Below are 26,095 nucleotides of genomic sequence, written 5' to 3' on the forward strand. Positions count from 1 at the left end.
TTTTTTTTTCTATAAATATAATCCGCAGTAAAGTAAATTCATGTCCATCTAAATTATAATACTAATAAATTTGTAATTGTGAAATGGTATGCAACCGTCTTAGCATATACAGCCATGTTAGATTTTGTGAGCTTTATAACTAAAATACAAAAAAAACATCCTGTAATCAAACCAATATTATCACATGCAAAGTCAAAATTCCAGAAAGTAGCCTCTTAAACAAAAAAAAACTTTTTCAAACTTGATATGGTTATTTACCGTTGGGCCGATGGAATCGAATCCATATCGATATCGAATTATAATCAGTAGGTCAATAGGCAAAATGGGAAAACACCCTTTGATATCCATCCATTTAAGTATAAATACATATTATGAATATTAATTAGATGTTAATGTTTTTAAATCAACTTGACTGTTGCATTCTTCATTAAATTATTTATGAGATCATTAAAAGAGATAGTTAAAATTATATCCAGTCTAAATCCAATGAACTTCATTCTTAATCTAACATAGCTGTAAAAGTTAAGGTGATGCCCCTTTCATCCCGACCAAACCCATCCCATACATCCAAAAACGCATCAAATCCGTCTATTACATAATGGATTTTAATTTAACTTACATTTCGCTTAACAAAGCTATCCAGTATCCAATTCACAGAGGATGTATCCAGTCGATTTTTCGCTTGCGATATTTTTAAATATCATCGCTCATTGTGTGCTCCGACTTTAAAGATATTAATTTTGTGCGTCATATTCGAACGTAAGCTTAAAAATGAACGTGCCCGCGAAATGACAGATCTAGGACCTTAATTAACTAAATTTGAGGCGTTTTAAAAATATCGCAAGTGTTATGGGTTTTATTTAAAACTACGATATTAGTTTAGGGCGAAATGGAATCCCGACTCTACGTCACTGAACACACTGTGAGTCCGTGCCCCCTCCCCGCCGGTGACCCCGCGTACCCCGTGCCCCGCACGTGGGGGCATTACAATATGCAGCAAGATGCAGAACAACAACTGCTGGATCCCCCTTTGCTCTTTTGTCGTTGATCTGGAAATAGAGAAATATAATTTTTAAAAAGTTTAATTAAAAAAACAACTAAACAATTGAGAACACATACTAAAACTATTTACTACAAACCCAATCCAAACGTTTTCATGAATCAAAAGTGAGAAAATTATTTTTAAGTATGACGTCATTTTGATATTAAAATTATCATGAACATATATAGGTATAAAATATACTACGGCTGGCTCTTGCTATTCGTTTGGATTGGGTTGGGGGACATATGGATAGTTACAATAATAAAAATCATGCCATATAAAATATTTATATAATACGTACGTTGGAACTTTTGAACTTTAGATTTTACTTACAAGGAATTTAACGATTTATAGGATAGGATGTCGGGTTCGGGATGAATTAAAACCATCGGACTTCTGAAATAATATCAATTTGTAAATTTCTTTTCTTCTAATACTACGGTGCGAAGAGACAGCCGCAGTAGTAAATACTACGTACGATACACAAAAAAAGATTTTATTATTAAATATTAAACTATAAAAAAATTGAATTTTATTTGTATTCCATACATCTTTTATCGATTCCAAGAATGGTTTTTGTAACAGTTGAATTGCACTAAAGTTGATTGACAACCCTAAATCGCCCAGTATTTCAAAGCTATACAATAAGTGTATTACAATAGTCAATAAAGCTCAATAGTAACTGGTCATAATTACCATGTGAATTGGGTTCGGGCAGGTGCTCGCGCGGTACAAGGTGCATGACGGTGGTGCGGCCGAGCGGCAGCCCTAGCGCGCCAAGTGTCACCGAACTGTGCAGGAACCGGCCCTGGTAGATGAGCCGCAGGATCTCGGCTCGTGACACGCACTCAGTCGCCCAGTCGGCTGAAAATCAATTAATAACTGTGTTAATTTAAAAATAAAAAAAACATGTCGATCTGATAAAATATTAAAAAAGTATATATAATTTATTTTAATTACATAAAATTTTGTCGTATAAGCCTTTAAAAATGGTAAAAAAGACACAAGCAGCGTTGCCCCCAGAGAGATTTGAACTCTCGACCCCTGGTTTACAAGACCAGTGCTCTAACCCCTGAGCTATGGAGGCTTACATTAGAGTTGTTGTAAATCTTGATAGCAATTTTTCACAATTCGTTTTAGAAACTATCAACAGATGACGCTTTTATTCACATTTAAAAGAGATTAAACAGAAATAATTGTTGTTATAAGTTTTTACAGTTTATGTTCATGAACGTACCTGAGCTATTTTGTTTTTTGTAGGTAATAATTGTATGATAATATTAATAATAATTAAAACTTAAAATGAGTTAGCAGCAGGCGCTAATTTATCGTAAGATAATAAAACATTAGTTCTCTTTTATAAAGATAGATGGCGCTCTTACTAAATATTTACTTAGAACATGTTGAAATAAAGGTAAAGCAATACTTGGAAAAACAGACAAAATAAGATCCTTCTTTCCTAAGTATTTAAAAAAAATAATTTCAAACATAATGTTTTTATTTTTACTTTCAATAGGTATCGCGTTTTTTATGGAAGAACTCAACCTTGGCCACACTTTGGAAATGTACTCTCCCCCATATCTGACGGATAGATAAGGACATCGCGAGTGAAGTGGTTAAAAGCTAGTTGGTTTGAAGCATTAAACAATCCAAAATAGTAATAGATAAGTTGCTATATTAAACCTCATACTTTTTTATGTTCATTCTTTTCTTATGACATATAAACATTATATCCAGTGTCTGAATCCCCCGCGGGCTTTATGACGGAGGCATCATTACGCGACAATGGGCACCATTTACATAATGCTATGTGCCATCGCTAGATCTTAGGGGATTGGTCTGATTTTAATATCAACTATAGATACTTCGACACATAAAAAAATATCACCGAATACTATTACTTCGTTTTAATATAAGCATGTCATCTTACTAATATTATAAATGCGAGAGTTTGGATGGATGAATGGATATTAGAAGATATCTCCAGACCACCTGAATGGATCTCACATAGATGTTGATCATAGAAGAGCACATGGACTACTAATTAATTTTTATTTTTATTTCACGCGGACGGAGTCGCGGGGGAATTAGTTAAAAATAAAATATAGTCGACGTTAAAATCACACTTCATAATAGGTACAATTTCTTCGAAATTATCGGAGCCATTTAATAAAGTTAAAAGAATAAACTCCTTAGGCTTCACCAGTGGTTTGATACATATATTATAATAATTTTAAAAGCGAATGAAAGTTACCACGTTTCTGTTCTAACACTTCAAGAACAAAAGTAGGATACACTTAGTGGTAGACTCGCAGGAACAGCATCTACATTGAGCTGTCATAACAGATATTTATGGCCCATTACGACTCACCTAAATACACATATCCATTATTCAGAGCTCTATGTTACTTTACGTAGTTCCCACAGTCACAAAACGTGCTAAAATGTCGTATGAATTTAAACAAATCTACGACAATAATGATGTTAGCGACAAATATTAACACAAATGTCTTATAAAATTTCTCAAAAGAACATCAACAAAAAGAAAAGAAATAGTTGACTGATAAATCTTAGTCAAAAGAAAGATTTTGTGCATTGTTGTTCAAAACACCTATACTACGAATGATAACACAAAATGAATATAGCTAATTAACAGCTATTCTAATATAAGCTAAAAGACTGTTAGGGAGATACCACACGGGCGATACGGTAATGCCATGATACTGTTTTACTTTATTTCAAGCTCAAGACAGTTCATTACTTAATAGCATGTGACCGGACTTCCACTACGGAATATCCATACAAAATGTGTCATCCCTTTCATTCTTCCATAAAAAGAAAGAGATATCAACATGTAGGTGTACCTGTTATACATAAGATTAATTATTGACATTGTGCGTTATGTTGCGACTGCATTTATGTGGCACACTGACCCATGAATCGGTCATACGACACCGACTGTGTGGCATCACTATTTACATGTGATGTTACCAACGAACCGACTTCCGTATCTGCCTCTACGTATAAGGAAGCGGTTGTAATACATACTCTGGCATTGGCGATGTCTCTCATTAGACCGCATTAAAACGCGTTAAACGATCCGAGCGGTATGCCGTTGAAATATTAATTGAAATTGCATAACGCTCTATACTGCCAATACAGGAACGAAAATAGAAATACCCTCTTACAATAAATGAGGTCGTAGTTAACATAAATCAATTTGTAAATAAAATATAATACTACACGCGTATTTTTATTTCACACTTGCTTTTATCCGCGAGTCCGCCCGTGCGGAATTTAATTAGTAGCCTATGTGTTCTTCCAGGCTATGTTCTACATATGTACCAAGCTGCAGCAAGATCCGTGCAGCCGTTCTGAAGATTATCGCCGCCCTATCAAACATGAATCCATCCAAACATTCGCATTTATATTACTAGTAACTAAATTTTGAATAAACAATTATATAAAGAAATCTAGTTAATCAGTTAATTTTTTTATTAAGTTATATTTATATTATTGAATCAAATTATTTGTACTGTTCGTTAATATAATAAAAGTAAGTAATAATTTTTCACAAATAACAACTTTCCGACTCAGCAGCCATTTTGATCCCGTATTCATGTCATTTTCTCAACTCCAACGATACGTTTCCAAAGTTTGGTAAGAAATTACCGAATTAATGCTTCAAAGTCGAAGTCTAATAAAATTATAAGCACATTAAGTATGACAAAGTTCCACCCGCGTATATGTTAATAACCCAGTTTGTAAATCTTTGACAATTTCCTTACATAGATCTGAACATTATAACTGTTCCACCGAGATACTATTTAGAACATATTGTTATCTCTGTTTTGTCAAAGATAATGAAAGAGATAAAAATATATTTTACAAAGATTTTGGTCTCGGAAACCAATGACCAGTATTCTAGGCACATTTATAATAATAACTGACGGGTGATAATTATACAGCCGAGAGTCCTCTCAAAATAACAGAAATCCTTCACATTTCGTCGAACATCTGATACTATTTTCAACTTGTGATTTGCTATTACAATTTTAAGTTTAGTTTAAAATTTGATTCTTGTCTAAAACAAGAGAGAAATGAGCCAACGATCACCTGATCATTTAAATAGCGAAGTAACTGTTGCCCTTAAACAGATGGATAAGAGTATCTGATTGCAGGTTGCAGATACGTTCTCTCTCTACGTCTACCTTTATTGAAGAGGAGAGCATTTACTGAAAAGGCTTTTCAGTGATTTACTTCCCTTGCAAATTCCCCCTCCTCTTTTTATCCGTTTCTTAATTATAAAAGGATAAGTATGGGAAGAGGAATCCGACATAAACTCATCAGACAAAAAGCGTGATGAAATACTTTCAACAGACGCCTGTCTTCTATTGGAGCAGCTAAAGCATAGCATTCGGAGTCTATCGCTGTGACCACTATATAAAAATCGATATATTTCAGTATTTCATGACTTATGTGCCTCACCTTCAGGCCAATTGTCGTAGACGTGCACCGCGATGTCGCCGGCTGAGTCGACAGGACTAAACACGAACTCCTTCGTCTTCCCTGACACCAGGATCAGCCGCAAGTTGATCTGAAAAAAATAAACAATATCAATAAAGTAATGCACATTATGTGAATTGTTGAAATATTTTTTTTATAAAAATTACAAATACTTTTTTTCATAAAAACTGATATTTTTTTTATTTTCATGTAAAATTAGAAAAAAATTGTTAGCAAATACCACGACTACGAAGCGCCATCTATACGATTGGCTATTTTACATTTAACACTGGCCCGATAGATGGCGTTTCCGACATAATACCATAATAAAATAGTTAATTTTAAAATTTCCAAAAAATATAATACATTAAAATTCTTATTTATGTTCTTTTAACGGAATAAGGACTTTTCCATAAAAAATATCGTTGACAGTATTAAAAGAGATTTAAATTAAGTACATTTTAGGTTATAAGAAAAAAAAATTATACAAAGTTATTAAATATTAATGTATTTGAGTTGAAAAGAAATAGACAAAATAATTCAGACCTAGTTCACAAGGCCCTGTGGCGCAACGGATAACGCGTCTGACTACGGATCAGAAGATTCCAGGTTCGAATCCTGGCAGGGTCGCGATGATTATTTTTCGATTTTTTTTTTAAACAAAAATTTATAAACGTCTTTTTTATCGCTATCAGGTCCAGTAAATCATTCTTAGATTCCAATATGATTTGCGTAAAAGATTTGAACCGGGCTCCTTACATCTACCAAACTTTTATTAATGCAAATTATTAATATAATTTATATAAAAACATAAATAAAGTTCATCGGCCCTGCGCCCACAGACTGCCGATAGCGGCGCACCATAAAACTTATCATTTGGTGCCACTTTTTAACAAACAATCATCCGTAATTTTTGTTATTTCCGTCGCCCGTAGCTCTTCCATTCCAATTTGCATTTAGGTTATCGTCGGCTTTCTGGTGATTTATTTGCGTGGGTTTGACCTGATAGTTAATGTTCATACTGCCGAAAGTAGCGTTGCGCGAATAATTTTTGAGATTTACGTTAAGTCTTTGTAAACATTCTTTATTATTTTCAGTTGAATTTTGGAACGTTTAAACAACTAATATCTTTAAACTAAGTAGTAGGATTATAACAACAAAGATATATGTCTTTTAATAGAGAAATTTAAACAGTATGATTACAGTCATGTTTGCAAACCTAATAAAATATTAAAAACTTTATTTCAGTTTGTAGGACGGAGTACACATAGGCTACTTGTTAGTTGTTTTTTATCCCACCAGACGGAGTCGCGGGCGACAGCTAGTTTCTAATAATTATCATTTACTTTGGCAAGACCTAATGACGTTTAGTTATGACAACAGAGGATGGTGGTGCGTACACATAAAATTACTTGATGGTTACTTTCAAGATGTGACCATATGTTTCCACTGCCGAAACACAAACACAAAACAATAAGTCAACCATCTAGATTTAAACTAACAGAGATTAATATTCTCGTACACTTTATGTACGTACGTACATTGTAATATTGTAGTTGATGTTTGCCAGTGGCGGTTGGTAAGGAAGCGCGAGTGTTGCGCATTGCAGAAGTCAGCCCTGCAGGTCTTACACTGCGTTTAATTAATTACTGCATCATTGCTACTTGTACTGACGGACAATCAGTACTAATTTAAGTATTGCAAAATGTTGCAACTTTACTACACTACGATGTGACTTTTAAACATCTAAACACTTACAAAAAAAAACATGTTTGAAAAAACAGGATTTTGCGATAACAATCGAAAAGAAAATGTCATTTTTTTTGTTATACGAGAAGGAGGCATACGAGCAACGAATCGCCTCAGAGCTGGATAATGCCTCCCCCCTTCCTAGAATACGCGGGGCAGCCCGCGTGCTTACCCCTAAACTCCAAGCGAGAGTTCAGGCGTAAACGCCCAGAAGGTGATCTCCAAAATCGTTGGTTTTGGTAGCCCTCTAGGATAAAATACAGAAAATCTTATTGCCAATGGCCTAGCGCAAGCAAACATTTTTTTTAAATCGATATTGAAATACTAAAGCTCGATTTAAGGGATATATGTATTTCGTTTTTATCTATCTGCAAGTTCCATTGTACGCCTGAAATTCTAATTCTTCTAATTCCGGACGCCATAAAAAATCTAAGTCCGCATAACTGGAACACGCTCGGACATAACCCATACAAAAGAATTCAGAACATTTTTCACGTTATTTCGTAAAAGTTTGTAACTTTTCAAAATTTTGGAATACAGTTTTCCTAATATCACTTCTCATAGACGAAATACACATAGAGGAAAAATAACGCATCACAGTTTATGTGTCAAATTAGAATGACAAGACTACGTCATCAGAATATCAAATATCTGTGCCTAAAATGCGAGTTAACAATAACCTTTTTTTTTTACTCAGACTTCATGGGTAAGTTACTGTGATGTTATCAAGCAAAAAAATTAAATTCTATTCCATAAGCCATAAAAATGTTCGGGAAGCTTCATATTTTTGTATGAGTATAAAATATGCACGTAAAATAATAACTATATTTAATTTATTGAGTTTTATGATCCGCCACTAAAATCTAATTCCTTTTAGTCGTCTTGTTACTGGCAAGTCTCCAATAATATAGATTTACGACACAAAGATCAAGGTGAAATTGTACTAAAGATATATTCTAGGTCACAGCCTTGGACCAGATTTCGACGTTTAATAAAATAAAAAGGCTCCCCTAAACGTTTTAACCTTAAATAGAGTTCTGGAGTTAAGCCTGTTACACACCTGCAATTATAACTGGTAATTTGAGGTCAGTTAAACTGTACAGTTCTCAGTTTTGCCTACAGTCGAACTGTATAGTTAAAACTGAAAGTGTGTAGCGGGGTTTAGTGGACAATAGAATTTTAATCAGTGTAAATTTAACATAAAACGTACTTGAGTGGGCCAAGTAAGTATAAACTTAAATAAAATATGTAATAGAATTTAACATTGTGAGAGCGTTCGCTTGTAACATATTATTTTACACGTAACATGTTACATATTATCATCCACCTCAATTTTAAAAAACTTGAACCAGAATATTTTGCCATAATTAAAATTATATTGAAAGACATGACTGCTAGTATCCGTTTAAATTTTAGTTTTATAGTCTGATTTAACTATCTTTAGCTACCTATACACCCACAATCCGATATAAAGTAACATATTAACGTATAAGGAAATCGTATCCAAGTAGTTGAAACATTTAAATTTAAACTGACGGAAATACAAGTATCCTTATATGTTAGCTTAGTCATTTACACAGGCTGTTGTTTTCCCTCTTAGGATCAAACTATCAAATAAATTAATTATATGTTACCTATTTGTGTTGTATGAATTTAGATGTATAATTATAAGGTTAATGACATTATAACATGAATGACATATACAAAAAGTGCATAATAATTATTTACTTTATAACATTCTACATACAACAAGAAACATTTGATATTTGCAAGTAACTCTATTACTCGTCCAGCAATACGAAGAGTCATTCACCTTAAAAACGGCTGTGAAGTTGACAATCTATTTTTCTACTCTTTCAACAAGTTGTATCTATAAAGCACAGCCCACTTACAAGTAATCAATTTAAGAAACCACAAACCCATTATATTTCAGGGAAGAATTTGAATCGAAGGACATCCTACACTTTACGCTAGATCACGGGGTTTAAACTGACAGTTACAATGGGACAAATATATGTACAAACTTACATACTCTGAAATAAAGTTACTATCATGTCAATCGAGCTAAAATACGGTAAGAAGTGTTAATATAAAGGAAAGCATTTCCAAGATGTCATCTCAGTAATGTTAAAGAAAAGTGCCGTTCCAAGGAAGTCGTTTGCTATCGATGTCGATAAATAGCGGAGTGCTGATGCCCGTTGACCTAGTTTCCATAATGATGGCCCTCAGGGCGCTCATCAAGTGCTAGAGCTATTTGACAAAAAAAATAGGTTTACTACGAAACTACTTCTCGTCGTTTCGCTTCCCTTGATGTCCCTTAAAAGTATTCCATTTATTTGATGAAGTTTTCAACTCACTGCCGTTCTATTTACACGTTTGTTATTGTCTTAGTTCAACCCAAGAATTGATGACACAGGATAGAAATAGCTAAACTTGAGATCAAAACAATTTTTTTTAGAATGTACTCATTAGTAATTAGCATATTCCATGCTAAACTTTAAAGTAAAGTACTACATCACGATGACAGTTGGCAAAGACAGTTCTAAGAGTAAGTGAGACGGTCCAGCTAAATCTGGCGTACGGCCAGAGTTTGTAAACTTACTCCAGTTTGAAGAAAGCTTTCATTTCTAATGCTCATTGAAACAGAAAATTTCAAACGACTGAATGTCGAATGTCAAAGCATATTCTTCTTTTGAAACTAATTCGAATAGGAGTGAAGTCTCTGAGAGAGATCTTATTTAGATATATAAAGAGCATTTATAAGCGTCTCTTTTTACCTAGTTTATAAATGTATGATGGGAATGTTCATAAAATAGGCAGTTATAGGAAGGCGTTACAGACGATATTATCGGCATCAATAAATCGAGGCGTGCCGAGGCTCATTGACCCGGTTCCCGCAATGATAGCCCGGGGTGTATTTCATCCGAGCCTTGAGCTATATAAGCTACCGAAAACTAATGGCAAATGACCCGCGAAAAACGAATGAACACAAACGTCGATAGTTATTTATGTCTTGAATGTACTTCACTAGTAGTTTGTTATGTGTCTACTATATTACATTTATAATGTAACATTTTATCATCGTTAAAATGTTTTCCAGGGATGAAGCTTTATAGAATTTGGTTAAAATTTTACAAATAAAGAATATTGCTAACATTTTACACGAACAGCTTATTTTGCAAAAGGTACCCTTGCGGTTTCGATTGAGGGATAAAAATAGAAATTCGATAATGTAGTCAATTTCCATTTACGTCAGCATCAATGTCTTCGTAATGTCGGTGACGTCAAGTCAATTTCTAAATTAAATTGACAAACTGCAATGATTCTTTAATTTTGATGAATATTTTATTAACTATGGGTTTCCATTGTACTAACACTTGCATGAAATATATTTACATCCCTTTCATCTTTCATAAAAACCTGCTATAACAATATAGTATTACATGTGGCAGTCTCGGCAGTGTTAACTCACGGTAACACAATTAAATGTCAAAAACAGAAAGGGATCAGGGGACAAGGTTATAATTTCACAGAGCCGTACACATTTCACTTATCGGCTCCGTGCAAAATCGATAAGTTTCGACAATGGCCCGACCTACTTCCAAAGAACCCTTTTATATCGTACGATCACGTCACGACAACAACATATCATTTTAAACGTTTATTAATTCGAGCGGACAAATGAGTCAAGGACATTAGAGGTCAGAGTTTAACAGATTTAACATCGTTATTGGGACACGTTGGTAATATAATTATTTTCTTTTTATCTAATGGTGATTAATATAATATAATCTATCACCGTTAGAATGCAAAATTTTTCCTGAGATATTTGGCATTGTTATAAAAAAATTAAGAAATAAATGTTCAAACCGTGAATGTTATAAATTAAGTAACGATGTCGTATAGTGTAAATACCTTCTACATTATCGTTCACCCTGACTCTGAAATATAATGAATCGTGCCGCGTAACGATTAGGTGGATTGTTTATGGATGTAATTTTTTTTCCCTTATGTCTAAATATATACAGATATCCTTAATACATTTTAAAACTGATATTTATGTTCGATGCTTACATATTTTTCTATGGACAATTAATAAAATTTCCGCCAATTTATTAGTGTATCAAATTGATGGCTTACTAAAATAAAATTCAATTAAAATAGAAACGTGTAAATAATTAATATAATAATGTGAAACGAAACACCTTTTATTGAACATCTGTCACATGTTTAATTCCACACTTTTATCGAAAACTAGTTTATATCCGGTATGGCAAAAATTATAGAAATAAAATATTAATTATTATATATTTGATAACCATAAAACTTATATTAATTACATTTTAATGTTAATAAAGATAAAATTTTGACTAAAACGGTAACATGTAACATTAGACCTTAAAAAATCTAATCAATTTCGCCCCGTGCCTCGAAATATCCTATAAAAGCTTCGCTACAAAAAGTGCAGTCACATTCTCTGATTACTAAATACTTATGTACTTTCAAACCGCGAATAATAAATGTTGAAATACATACATAAATCACTACGGAAAGGTATTGCGGTTTTCAGACAGAGAGAACTTTTCATTGAAACCGACACCTGTTCGAAAACTCTTTGTACCAACAAAAAGGCCTCGTGCGTTTTGTCTCAATGAGGTTCTATTACAAATATTTGATGTATATTTGTTAGAACATTCGAGTGGTTTTGTGAATGAATACTTACATTTCTCTTTTTTAATGAAAAATACGTGGTACTTTATTACACATTACAAACAATAAATCAAAGAATTAAATCAGTTCTTTTGGTCCAGGAGAAATGGGTGGATAGGGAAAGATCTCTTCCCACTCCTTTCTTTTAAGGAAGGATAGATTGCGTTATAGAGTTGGTAAAACGGGGTAGAGGATGAAAAGAAATGTTAAGACTAAAATCCGACATAAAGGACCTTTTTATATGTATATCTCATAAGATGAAGACGTTGGCGGATTTTGAATTACCAAGGTAACTGTTTGTATAGTGGCTTTAGTTTGGGAGGTCGGGTTTCCACACAAGTTTCAATGACAAAAGGGTCACGTTTAAACAACCTGCCAGCGATAGTATACCGAAGCCCTACAAAAACACACCCTGTAGGCCGCTTTAATATTTCAAAGGCCAAAATCGAGCCGGATCGATTTACTCTCATTACTTTGGGTTCAAAGGCATACCTAAAATACGTGTTTACTAGCAGAACTGTTAATATGTCACATATTAAAAGGTCTTTGTTATTTCACGCGTGTTTACATCAACATCGGAGGATGAAAAATATTTACACATTATTGAAATTTGTAATAATCAAATCGTTATAACTACACGATTTAAATGTAAAAACGAAAGTGCACAAAGATACATATACGAAATTCTCAAACTATGTCCCTTTTGAATTGTTATGAGCACTTGTTCATTTCAATAATGCTACGCTGCGTTACTAGTCTTGAGCATTATTAAATTAAGTTATTTAGGAAATTTGTCTTTACTCATACGTGTTATAAAGTGGCAAGAAAACAAGTTAACATATTTTGCAATCAATGAACAGCGAACGAAATTCTGCTTTGCCCTTTGAAGTTTCACTTTGAGTAACTGAAGGAAAATTACTTCAAAGAGTAATAACTTAAATATTTGCGTGGGTTTTTTTGAAGGTTATATTAGGTTTAGCGACTTATAAAAGCTTTAAAACTGTAAGCTTACAAAGTAAACTAATAAATATAATGAAATAATACATTACAAATGTAGGGCAAAACAAATCAAATGAAATCCAAATGATCAAAGTTTTACTTGTTTGTTGAGCAGCCAACGCAAACCATGTATTGCTACACTTTACTGGTAACCGTGGGTCCCACGTTCTGTTAAACCCCGACTAATTAGATAACGAGGTGCGATAGCACAGCAACAGACCGGTCAATAAATCAGTCCGGTAGCGAGAGATTGGCCGCACGCGAGGCGACAATTATCATACTATCGTCTCTGTGTTGCACTTCCTTTAACCTGTAGAAATTATCGTAGGGCGAAACTTGGTGAAATGGATATATGTTTGCCGTTCTCTTATCTGTTGTGTGATACAAAGTTGTTTATGACGCTTTATAACCTTGTGTTGCTTTTTATATCGTAAAGGGTAACATGAATAAGCACAAAGACATGGTAAATAATGATTTAATCGTAAATCGAACTAATTTTCTTATAATTAAAGCAAGAAAAACCCTAAATAACAAGATTGAGGCTTTGATATACCTTGAATCAACATCAGACGAAAGAAAAATTAATAACTAACTCGTGTTTGCCTAACACCATCGAGTGTTTATAGTGTATGCTTAAGGTAATGATATTTTGCATCCTAAAATCTACAAATAAAATAATCAGAAAGTTACGTAATTCTGAATAGAAACATTAATTTACTTCAGGCTCTTATCCATTATACCTTGGCAAACCGAACTCGACATCCACTTTCACAACATCGGTATGTCTTTAGACGTGTTCCATAAATATCACCCAACAAATGAATATATAGCGTGATACATGCAAATTTAGAAGTGGCTCCTAGCTGAACATTGGGTATAGTTGTCAGGAAGCAGGCTACCAAAATAAACATAACCCAATATTTTCGTATGGTGAAAGAAAACATCGTGATACACCTGCACGTATCTAAAACATTCAAGTATATGTCTGAAGTCAACCAAACCGCACTGGGCCTGCGTGGTTGACTATGGCCTAAATCACCCACAACTTAGGGTAGGATCTGAGCCCCTCGATGGGGACGTTTAGAGTGCTGATAATGATGATGAACATATACCTATAAAAGATTCTGCAAGTTGGTAGTTGTTCTATCTACAAGCAAATTTTGACTGCAAGGTTCAAACTGTCAAAACCCAACATGTGTAACCTAAAACACCTTTAAAATGTCGATAGGTTGGCATCGAATGGCCTTGACGTATTGAAGTGTCACTACGCTTTGATAGTTTAGAGTCGAGTGTGAACTTTGTGGTGTAGTGTAAATTACAAACGGAAGGCGATTACATCATATCTTTAGAAAATATCTTCTGATTACTTAGGTATAGGTTGTAATTAGTTACAGTTATTAAACAAATAACGATAGAAAACTACGTTATTTCGTAAATTATATATCCCGTTTGGCTGATAACCGCTTAGTGTTGCATATTATAAAAAACAGGAAAGAATATTATTTTAATTTTCCGCAAACGAGATTGAGTTTGCGGAAAATTAAAATATTGAATGAAAAAATCCAGCACCAATAATTTACGCGATCAAGGGACCACTATTTATTTTATGGCAAAATTAAAAGTGACGCATGACAATCTGAGGCTAATGACGTCATAACTGTTATTTATAAAGTCCTTAAAAAGCTCACGGATATTTTACTAATTTATTATAGATCTAGACTAACATTGTAGTATATCTTCTTGTCAGCCATGAGTCGCCCACTGATGGGCATAGACCTCCCTCAAAGATTGCCACGATGACCGGTCCTTTGCTACTTGCATCCAGAACGCTGTTGCAACCTTGACCAGGTCATCGGTCCATCTTACGGGAGGCCTGCCTACGCTGCGTCGATCTGTCCGTGGACGCCACTCCAGGACTTTGTGGGCATGGTGGTATATAGATAATCAAAACCTTATAAGCAAATCTGATAATATAATGTGTAAACGCTATAAACTTTTAATTTAGACACCCGTATAAATTATTTGTGCATCAAAAAGGTTGAGCCGAAAGCTATTGAGGCTTTTGTCTGATTAATGCACTGTGGTATGATGATGAACAATTTCCATCATCTTTTATTGTACGCAAATTTTACTTTGTTCGGCCATAAATTTGCTAACCGTTGGTTCGAGTCACGTAATAACAAATGTATCTTTTGTCTTCTTCCATTATGAATCGGGAAGTATACTACGACTTTCCAGCGAAGGTCACGAGCGAAATCGTTGAGAACAAAAGAAAATGAAAATAAAAACTGTCGCTAAGCTTTGTTTCAACATTGTTCGCGGGCTACTACTGTTGTAGAAGCTAAATTTAAAAACAAAACAAAGGTGTATTTAATTGAATACTTAATATTGACGTAATTGGTACAGTGCAGTCAGGATCTTATAACTTGAAGGTACGAAAGTCGATTCCCAACATATATATGAGAGGATGTAGACAACTTCAGATTTGGTAATTTTTTTTAACGTATTTCGTTTAAGATGGTCCACTATAATTTTTTTTCTAAGCAATAAACCGTAACGTGTTTTATCTGACCTTGCAGTTTTAATGCAGCTCGCATAGATTGGCGTTCGTCCAAAGGTCAAAGGGGCTACTTATGCCCTCATAACTTTAAGTAAAGCCCATTCCGAGATTTGGCACGAACTGTGCCGGCAAACGATTCTTATCGTTCTTTTCTGATTAATAAAGCACGATAATTAAAGAAAAAATGTACATATAGTATGAAGTGTATCAATTCTACTTCAATAGATAAGAAAAGAATATTTAAAGCAATTTTCAGATAATATTAACACTGATGATATAATCTCATTTTTTCTTCTTGTTACCTGTCGACTCAATTCCTATTGCCTTACGAAACCACCTACAATAAGCCAGCAAGATAGTTTTCTTTAGAATAGGCTGACATACACATAGGCCAAAATGCACATTGATTTGAACTATCAGACTGGAAAATTAAAAATACCTGTCCACTAACAACTAGAACAAGATACCAATCAACCGTGTGATTCAAAAGTGCACTAGAGGGTAGTGTGACGTCACAAACGTATCGTATCGTATTGTAATGACGGATGTCAATCAAAGGGTGAGCACAAACAGGGCGCTCGGCACGTGATTAAGCTTCGCTCCACGGAGTATGATTGATTGGTAGCGTTTGATCAAGCAGCTGTATATTTGTATTGAACAAGAGGTATAGGATCGTCGATTGTGTGCTGAAGAGAATATAAAATACGGCATAAATATCACTATCATACAGGGTGTCCCAAAAGGTTACGTACATAGGAAGGGGGCATGGCAATGGCATTTTTAAGAACTTAAAAATTTTACACCTTCTGGGGCAATTTTAATTTTCTTTAAAATCTTTGTTAGTTGTATTGTTTTTTTTTTATTTCATATTGATAAAGGTTTATTGACGATAACATAATAGCTTTTTTTAATGTAGCAATATTTGTAGGTCATTGGTTACAAAATTGCCCCAGAAGGTGTAAAATTTTTAAGTTTTTAAAAAATGCTCTTTATTTTTTTTAATACCCAGAGGGGAATTTTTATTTTATTTTTCTGGTGACCCTTGTGACCACCCCTATCACCCCCCTTCCTTAGTACTGTAACCTTTTGGGACACCCTGCATATTTTTCATCAAATTATTTGATAGTATACATATTTGTTATGTATTCATTTATTGGTCAATATTTGAAATGTCTGATAAATATATTGGTACATTTCAAATCACTGCAAGACTGTACTGCAAACAAATTCCCAAACGTTTTACCAGTAAATTTCACTGAATAATAGATCAACCTGAAACCAGTGAGCCGACCATGACCTAAAAGCCCGCATCCAGCTTATACACGCGAGTTATGTAGTTCTGCATTGTAAAGTCCGCTGTGAAAGAAAACGACCAGCCTATTACATAATGGTTTTCTTATGTAAAGCGACTTGGTAGAAGGCTTATTGTTATGGAAACATGAATAATATACTACGACCAACATCAATCAGAGTAATGAATAATAATGTTAATTTGAAGATACATATATTTTGGTGGCAACCATTAAAAAGATGGGTAGAAGAAGATGTGAGCATAAAAGGAGTAACAACTCAGACCAGTCTTTCCCAAAGTGAGCGATAATGCCCCCTTGTGGGCGCTGCAGTTCTCAAGTTGCGGGTTATAGGAAATGTTTCGTTTAGAATTCTACGTTAATATACATATATAGGTCACATTAATTAATTAATTTAATTTGAAGTTATAGTGGTTTTTAAATATGTGAAAATATGGGGGCGCTAATAAAAATTTTATTCAAAGTGGGCAGTAGACAAAATAAGTTTAGGAACCACTGACTTAGACGAACAAGGATATGGATGAAGGACGGCGACAATCTAATCTACACTTATTAAAAACAGGGACATGGGAAGAGTTATATTTGTCTTTACTTGGAAGTAGTAATTAATTGTTAATTAACTTGAATAAGACGCCTTGATGGAAGTATACCTTACTGAAAAATGTTATTAGTTTCTAAGACCTAAAAGCCCTTCATAAAACATATCTTCATACCTCGCATTATCATTGTCAAAACCAAGATAACAATACTTACGTTTTATAGGCGATTTTGGTCTTAGAAACCAACGATTAATATCATAATTTTGCCAGCTAGTTAGTAAAAAAAAAACAAACACATTGTTATATCGTTTCTGCTGACTGAAGTTTCAAGAGTATCTGAGGGTCAGTCGTTCAATGTTAGAACAGTGGCCTAGTTGGCTTGCCGGTACTCAAGCACGCCACAACCGTCTGCACAAGTAACGATGTCCATACAAGTATCGACTTATATAGTACCACTTGTAACAACAAACTAAAAATCAAAAGAATATACCAGTACTGTGTCAAAATCAACCTCTACCCACGGTAAGATGCTTCTTTATTATACAACTAACAACGGTGTAATGAAAAAATCATTACTGGTTAGTAACATGTCTTATATTTATGTTAGTACTTAAAACTATAATTTTTTTATATATTTTTAAGATCTGGAGAACATTAATCACAATATTAAAAACAACAATATATAACACATATCAAAAAACATGCAGTCTCAAGAACCTGCCCAACATTGCAGATTCTGGTCTTTCTACAATCATCAATCTCTGACTTATAACATACTTGTAATGCGACAAGTTTGAAGGTTAGATTGATTTTGAAGAGTGAAATATCATTAGATTCTTATTTTTCCCGAAAGTGAAAAAAAAATTTCAAATCAAAATTACCACCAAGAGGTAACATTTTTGTTTACTTATAAATTACCTTTACTTCAACTCTTAATGCTTTTAACATTCAGCAATAATAAACAGTACTCATAGACGTATGAATTTATAAAAAGTAGAATTCTTAGTGAAAGGGAAAGTAGGTCGCCGGGAGGGTGCCACACGTCAATGGTAACTCCCGGGTAAAGCTTGCACTATAAAAAATATATAGTAAATGAGCACACCTTATTTCCCCAACACAGACTTATATTACAAATCCAAAACCACATTTAAAGAATTTTAACTTCTTAATGGTAAACTGATGACTCGGTAATAAATTATGCATTGGTTACCCGTTGCCTGAAGAAATCCTGGTTGCGTTGCAAGTGCCCCTCAACTATTTCGCCTCGCAAGAGACAAAAGAAAATATGGAGAACCAATCGCCAACCTTCGTTAGTCGGAGAGGCACCTCAAGAAGAAGAACTTCTAAATCAGTGACACAGTTTAGGTCCACATACAACAAATTGTTGCAAATAGTCCCAAAGATGCGAAAACATTAAGGAATGTTTTAAGTTATTATTTTCGGGCAAATAAGATAAGCGCACATTATATGCAATAGTCTATTCCAGGGCAAAACATGTAGGAAGAATTTTTATCCACGCGGCTAATACAAAATAGTGTTCGCCTGGCCTACACCTGACCTCGCTCCCGAATTTTATGAAATGTAATTTGCTCAGTCACGGGCACTCCTTTGTGCTCAGGAAGCGCGGGTGTCTCATCTCTAGGCAATTGTATCCGAATCACCCTTATCACCAAGTAATTGAAACCATTATTGCGTAGCTTGCAGACACAATTGTGCAAACAACGTAAGTAAGGAGTTGGGAGATTAAATGTTATTTCAATTTGTCGTAAGAGTTTCGAGATGTTTTTTTTTGTCAGAAGTAATCTAAAACGTTACTGTTCTTATGATTAAATATCTGTAGTCCGTCTTAGCTTGTGTTCTTCTAGACTACATGTACGCTAATTTACAGAGAGATCCATGCAGTCGTTCTGAAGATATCATCTAGCAAACCATTCATATAAACTTTCGTACTTATAACATTTCATTAGGAAAGTAATAATTTATACAATGAATATTTATTTGTTTCAAGATGTTACATATTTTTGGAATAACATAAACTCTATCGTTACTCTTAATCTAATCTAAATTAGAAAAAAAAAATCATAACTCATTTCACTTTTTTTCCATAATTTAGGTATAGCATAAATCAACAGTATAACGACGAACTTCTTTTAATACAACATCAAAGTACTTTAATCATGAAGTAGCATTATTTAGTCTTCGCTATTACTTTCAGGTGTTCCACAATATTCAGCGCGGGGCCGTAAACCCAGAGGACTGCGGCCCGCATAGTAACAGATCCGCGAGATTGACAATCGACCTAATTTACACGACCCAATACTTCTGCGACAAAATCCTATAGGATTTCTTTTAATAAAACACCAATATAATTTTAAATATCCATGCAATTAAGACGTTATTAATCCAATGATATATCTTAAAATATATCTTCTAGATGACAAGACTATGGTTTTCGCAATGACACTTTTATGAATAAGCATAGTTGTCCCTGTTTTGTCTCAAAGATCGAAAGGGACAACAATATTGTTAACCGTTATATAAGTATAGCATTATTGAAATGTCTTTATAATACTCTCGTTTTACCGTCCAGTATCTACTATATTACCAACCTCCACTAAAAGAGAGGCACCTTAAGAGAGAGAGAGAGAGATCTACTATGTATTTCTATTATAAAGGAACTTAATTTTTATTTGATAAGTGAGTTGTACATAGAACGAAAATATATTTCCTTTAAATTAAATATGGTCTTTGGTTTACGTGTCTGACCCGCATAGATATTTTTATCGGCAATCTGCCTACACCATATCGTATCACAAACGTTGTGTACTCTTTGCTAACATGCTGGTAAACCTTCCTTATTTGAAGTATAACACTTTTATTTATAGTCGTATTCTAGTTTGAATCATTTTTTTCTAGACTTATATTTCTGCGCTGTTAGTCTAACTTGAGGTAGACGAAAAATCTTACTATGTTACTTGTATATATTACTATAATATAAATGAGAATGTTTGGATGTATGAATGGATGAAAGGATTGACGTTTGTTATAAGCTACTCTAAGTAGGTAAGGATCTCGATGATAGTTGGGGTAGGTGAAGAATATCAGGCTACCAATTATGTTTTTTTAAACCCAGAAGCGGACAAAATCGCGGGCGACAGCCATAACATATAAGGAAAACGTTACCGTGAGTTTAATGTGCCTAAAAACTTTTACATTTATGACACAAATTCTCTTTAAAAAAAGAGGTAACAGTATGTTTTGTGCATGTTTTCTTCGTTATCATGTTCGCTCCGCGTTATCAATTTATGAGTAAAAAAATTACACGTATCCATTGTGTATTACATGTTTCCATTGTCTATGTATTGATTGCAAATCAATTGACAAATGCACGACCAACATTTACGTATAATGGATACAAGTGCAACTTCCGATCATTGGCAACAGAGCACAAAGCATTGTTGGCCAACCACAGCAAATTCTTGCAACGTTATATCCTTTAGCATGGTAGAAAATTACAATATTAAATTTTATCTTTTGTTTAATAATTTTCAACAGCGGATACTCGCAATTTGTTTATAGCAATAGCAACGCAAAAATAAATGAAAAAAATTTATTTTTCTGTTATGTAAGATTTACTTCGTAAACAAATAACCAATCTGTAATTTAGTCTATACTCTAAAAAAAAAATCTACGCTTAGGCGTGTTGTGCCGTTCTGTGGATTTCGCAGTAATTCGGACGATCTCTAAGCCAACATAGGCTTTATTACAAAGTTGAAGTCTCGCTGTGAATTACCAGCCAGCGATTCTGAGCCATCTTTAATTATCGGGTCTTCATTCAGACCAAGCTATTGACGAAAAATAAAAGACTTTATGAGAAATGTCTTCTCTTTTTAGTTAATAACAAGGTAAAAGATAATTACCGGGAAAAATATGCTTGACACACTTATTTAAAAAATAAATTCCAGCTTGATACCTTCACTAGTTTTTGAGAAAACGGGTCTTGACAGATGGACGGACGGACAACAAAGTGATCCTATAAGGGTTCCGTCTTTTTCCTATGAGGTACGGAACCCTAAAAACTCTTGTTAACAATTATTTAATCAGCCAGTTTTATCTAGATGTTGATTTTTAAAACGTACATAAGTTACCAGCCGAACTTATAAAATTAAAGTAAGTGAAACCTTTTAAAAGATTAAGTTTGTTTGAGACCCATTAAGTAATCTTAACTACAACAAAATGTACACAAGATGCTACTGTTTAGTAAAACAGGGCACAATTATCCCTTTATTTGAAAGTAGATAAGGGGTCGGCAGAGATGTTTAATTCAAAAGGGTGCGCTAATGATGTCGTGTAGACAATATTCCATTTAATATTGTCATGACAATACTTCTTTGTGAAAAGACTCATCAATTATAAAATGATAAAGAATACCGTTTCTTTGATGTTTTAATAAGTGGAGATTCTGTTTTATAATTTTTTTTTTATTAATTTAATGGACTGTTTTTTACCAAACTTACAAGAATATCCCTTAAAATGTGAAATGTACTATAATAGATGAATAAAGATCGTTTTGATGTGTTTAATTTAAAATAAACCTTGAAATTGGATACCAGCGAAGAGGGTAAAAGGTGTCTGGAGAATTTCTTATATTTTTGAAAGGGCTGAACTTTCATAAACGTTAATTTCTTATTAAAATGTAATTTAAAAAATTATCTTTCAATGACCTTAGGCGTCTTTGTAGAAAACAAAATTCAAAAGAGATGAGATCTAGAAAAGAACAAAGAAAAACTAAATATTCCAAAGATATAGACGATTTCTATTGACATCAGATAAAAAAGGAACCGTATACTTACAAATATAGATCTTGGTTATACCGCAAAAAAAATATATATCATTACGTGAAACAGATGATAAAAGACTATTAAAACACGCAAAAAAAATTACCAATTTGTGAAAAATATTTCGGCAGGATTGTAGTATTAGTGTTATTTAAATTGTGTTCTGCGCGACGTAAGAACCGACATGATATCTTAAAACTAACAGCAGTAGCTTTAACAGTAATAGATCCCGCTTTAACATCTTCGCACGAAGTAACCCGGCACGCCCGGTGAAATACCACGACCACACAGAAGACAGGCGTCAAGTGGAAGCTATTCCGCGTTTCGTCTGATGAGTGTGCGTCCCAGAGGCCTACCTTAGTCCTCTTTCCCTTCCCACCCTTTTTCTTATAAGGAATAGATGGGAAGTGGAAGTGGACTTTCCGGATGAGAGGATGCATGGAAAGGGAAAATATTTTATTTCTGTGCATCCTGTCCTCCGTCGAATAAAGGTAGGCAACACATATGTAATTGCGTATGTCTATGGGCAACGGTCACTTCGCTATATCAGCGATTTCAGGTGGCCGCTTTCTCGTTTGCCACCTTATGATATAAAAAAAGTCTTAAAACTTCTATACCAGGTTATTAATTATCATGGATGTATGTAGTTTGCGTAATTTTTCACCGATTTTTGAAAACAAATTTTCATAATATAGACTTCCAAGAGCTTGGCTGATTCATTTCATATCGGATCTATTTTCATTGTCTTGTTCATTACCACTTAAGTATATTAGTAGTATCTTGTAAACAGTAAACTCACAAAATAAAAAAAAAATCTATAAATGAACGTATACATCCGTTCTTACTGTAGTACAATTACGTTACCATTCCGGAAATTTCCGTTGAAATCGAACGGAATATTAAAATCGTTCACTTTAAAATATTACATTTATAAGTTGAACGAGACGTGATCCGGGTATTAAATGCAATTTATAACATATTTAATGGAAAATTTCACCGGCACATATTCGTTCAGGGATCGTTACATAAGTACGTGTCATATGTGCAGATATTATATTATGTATTTTGACTTTAGCTATTGTGTTTTATTTCTTATTTTCTTGCCATCTTACTAATATTATAAATACGAATGTTTGGATGGACATTTGTTGGAAGGTATATGCAGAACAGCTGCATGGATCTCGCTGAAATTTGGCATAGATGTAGCATAGCCTGGTAGAACACATACGCTAGTATTATTTTTTAATTCCACGCGGACGGAATTTCAGATGACAGTTAGTAATTTATAAAAATGTCACGTCAACCCAAACGATGAAAATAGTTACATTCCTTATGGTATCACCCTCATAATATGGGTTAATTATCTACTCAAATAAAGACGGAACAGCACATTAAATATATTGTATCTACTCATAAGGTAATTGTTTTTGTTCTGTTAAAGTAAAACAATAAATAGACTTCATCATTGTTTATGATGTATGCATAATGTATAGGATTGAAAGGAAAAGAGACAAAGAGAGCTTATCCATCTAATCGCAATACCAAAGCGCCCGCAGACGGGCAATTGTTTTTATTAATGCATGCCGCATGTTTGTGTACTCGGGTAGCGCATTTCGCCAATTGCATACAAAACGAGTCTACGCAACGTCATGCAAATATAGCAAGAGATACATTCGAAATATGTACCATAATTGCTTGGCTACGTTCAGGGCTGAGTGGGTCTTTATCCTTGTAAAATTGCCATTGTTTTGTCTGCAAGAGATTCGACCGACGCCCGTCTGCAGACTACTTCAGTATAGGTTTTTGTACAAACCGCTTCAATTATCGAGAAGAACATCATTGTATATTGTTTGATAGTCCTTGTCAAAAGATTAGAAATAGCACAATAATTCAACCGTAAATTTATAAAAGATATTTACCGCAATAGACCACTTCATATACTTTAAAAGTATAAGAAAAAAATAAAATTACTTTGACGCATACTATGGATTGACCACATTGCCAGCTAATAGTAATTAATACAAATACGTAATTATCATTCATTTTTATTATGAAAATTTTCAAATTCTACTTTCGATAATCTTATTGTAATACTAATTGTCGCCCGCGACTCCGACGGCACGGAATTAAAAAAAAAGTTATAAGTAATTTATGTGTTCTTCCAGACTATGTTCTACATCTATGTCAAATTTCATCAAAAACCATTGAACCGTTTCAGATATACGTTCAAACAAACATCCAAACATTCGCATTTACAATATTAGTAATAAGTAAAATTATACAAACTAATGAAGAGACCAGGTGATGAATGTATTAATTCAACCAAAGTCATAATCGTAAAATAAAATAACGGTATACAATTTATAAGAATCATAGACATCTGCCTACAGGCAACAATAACTGTCTATGGAAAACCTTTTTTATGTCTGCGCATTTTTTATACGTCCCTTTGAGAGCGGCCTTCCGATTGAATGGACTCGCATAAAATGTACTTTTATACTGATTTCAACCAGATATCGCAACATTACCGCTGTATTATATCAACATTACATTATGTAATAAATAAATTAACTGTTAATTATCAACATTAAATAATTAACTATTGAAATTTATGCATGTACCTACTTTTAAGACAGTATTAGTTGGAATCCTTTGGCGCGAAAGACGTGCTTTCGTTACAAAGTCCAGTGTCAGAATGAATAGAGAGGGGACAAAAACGTCGATATTTTAGTAAGGCTAGTGTTGGGTCAATACACATCCACATTTTCGGATTTTCTTCCTAACACTACTTAATGTGATTCGTATCTTGATTTGCGACATTAGTAGACACATAGTAATCAAAACAAAAATATACATATATTGTTTTAACTGTCGCTCGCGACTCCGTCCGCGCGTAATTAAAAAAAACGTAATTAGTAGCCTATGTGTTCTTCCAGATTATGGTTTACATATATGCCAAATTTCAGCGAGATCCATGCAGCCGTTCTGGAGATACATTCTCGAATATCCATTCATCCAAACATTCGCATTTATAATATAAGTAAGATTAATTTTAATGGTTGAACCTGATCAAAACAGCTAATTTTAGAAACAGGGACTGCATACTAGCAATCATTTTATTACCAAAGACTAACCGTATATTTGTCGCGATGAACATTTTTTTTATTTTTTTCGTATTATTACGCATCGCCGCTGGCATTCATCCACGCTTTTATTCACTACGCTTTAGCTGACGAAGCGTCGCATACGAAGACATTGTCTCGCGGTATAATGAAGCCTACCTATTTACCTCGGTGGGAATAAACTAACAATTATAGTACACTAGCTGTCACCAACGACTCCGTCCGTGCGGGGTTAAAAAAAACTTAATAAGTCGCCTATGTGTTCTTCCAGACCATGTTTTACAGCTATGCCAAATTTCAGCGAGATCCCTGTAGCCGTTCTAGAGATAACTACTAACAAACATTCATACATCAATCCAACTAAACTTTCACATTTATGTAATCCTTGTAAGATTTATAAGAAGTAAGATCTATATAAAGTAAATATGAATAAAATTGAAGTACGGATTATTACGATCGCTCATAAAGTGGGCATCTTTCTAAATGCTTGTCTCTTTAAACGCAATGCCTTTGATGAGAGAAGAAATTACGCAAAAATGTGCAGAATATAAGAAATGTCACGGCATGAGCAAGAAAAGGCGCGGTCCTGAGAGAATAAATTAGAGGCATTTTACTCTGTAGACTTTATACATTTTGTTATGAATGATAATAAACCTTATAAAGTTAACGAGTTGTCATTTTGTAAGCATCTGTATGAATGTATTTTTTCCGTCTTATTAA

At 33.8% G+C, this 26,095-nt stretch overlaps 1 protein-coding gene and 2 non-coding genes across 4 annotated transcripts in view; 1 reads left to right on the forward strand and 2 right to left on the reverse strand.

The window, feature by feature from the left end:
• UBL3 (ubiquitin like 3) overlaps positions 1-26,095 on the reverse strand; it is a 112,534-nt gene continuing 86,439 nt past the window's right edge. Inside the window, exons 2-5 of one of the 2 annotated variants that reach the window (XM_013316264.1) lie at positions 5,531-5,639; positions 1,739-1,906; positions 1,376-1,438; positions 1-1,049 (exon numbers count right to left, since the gene is read on the reverse strand). In XM_013316264.1, the coding sequence (XP_013171718.1) occupies positions 1,422-1,438; positions 1,739-1,906; positions 5,531-5,639 (294 nt within the window). In that variant the 3' untranslated portion in view covers positions 1-1,049; positions 1,376-1,421. The remainder of the gene's footprint in view (positions 1,050-1,375; positions 1,439-1,738; positions 1,907-5,530; positions 5,640-26,095) is intronic. The other variant, XM_013316263.1, reaches the window with a different exon arrangement.
• TRNAT-UGU (transfer RNA threonine (anticodon UGU)) lies at positions 2,057-2,129 on the reverse strand. The gene has a single exon. It is a non-coding gene; the product is annotated as a tRNA-Thr (tRNA).
• Positions 6,106-6,178, forward strand: TRNAR-ACG (transfer RNA arginine (anticodon ACG)). The gene has a single exon. It is a non-coding gene; the product is annotated as a tRNA-Arg (tRNA).

This window comes from Papilio xuthus, unplaced genomic scaffold (genome assembly GCF_000836235.2).
Source record: "Papilio xuthus unplaced genomic scaffold, Pxut_1.1 DF826949.1, whole genome shotgun sequence".
Classification (NCBI taxonomy): domain Eukaryota; kingdom Metazoa; phylum Arthropoda; class Insecta; order Lepidoptera; family Papilionidae; genus Papilio; species Papilio xuthus.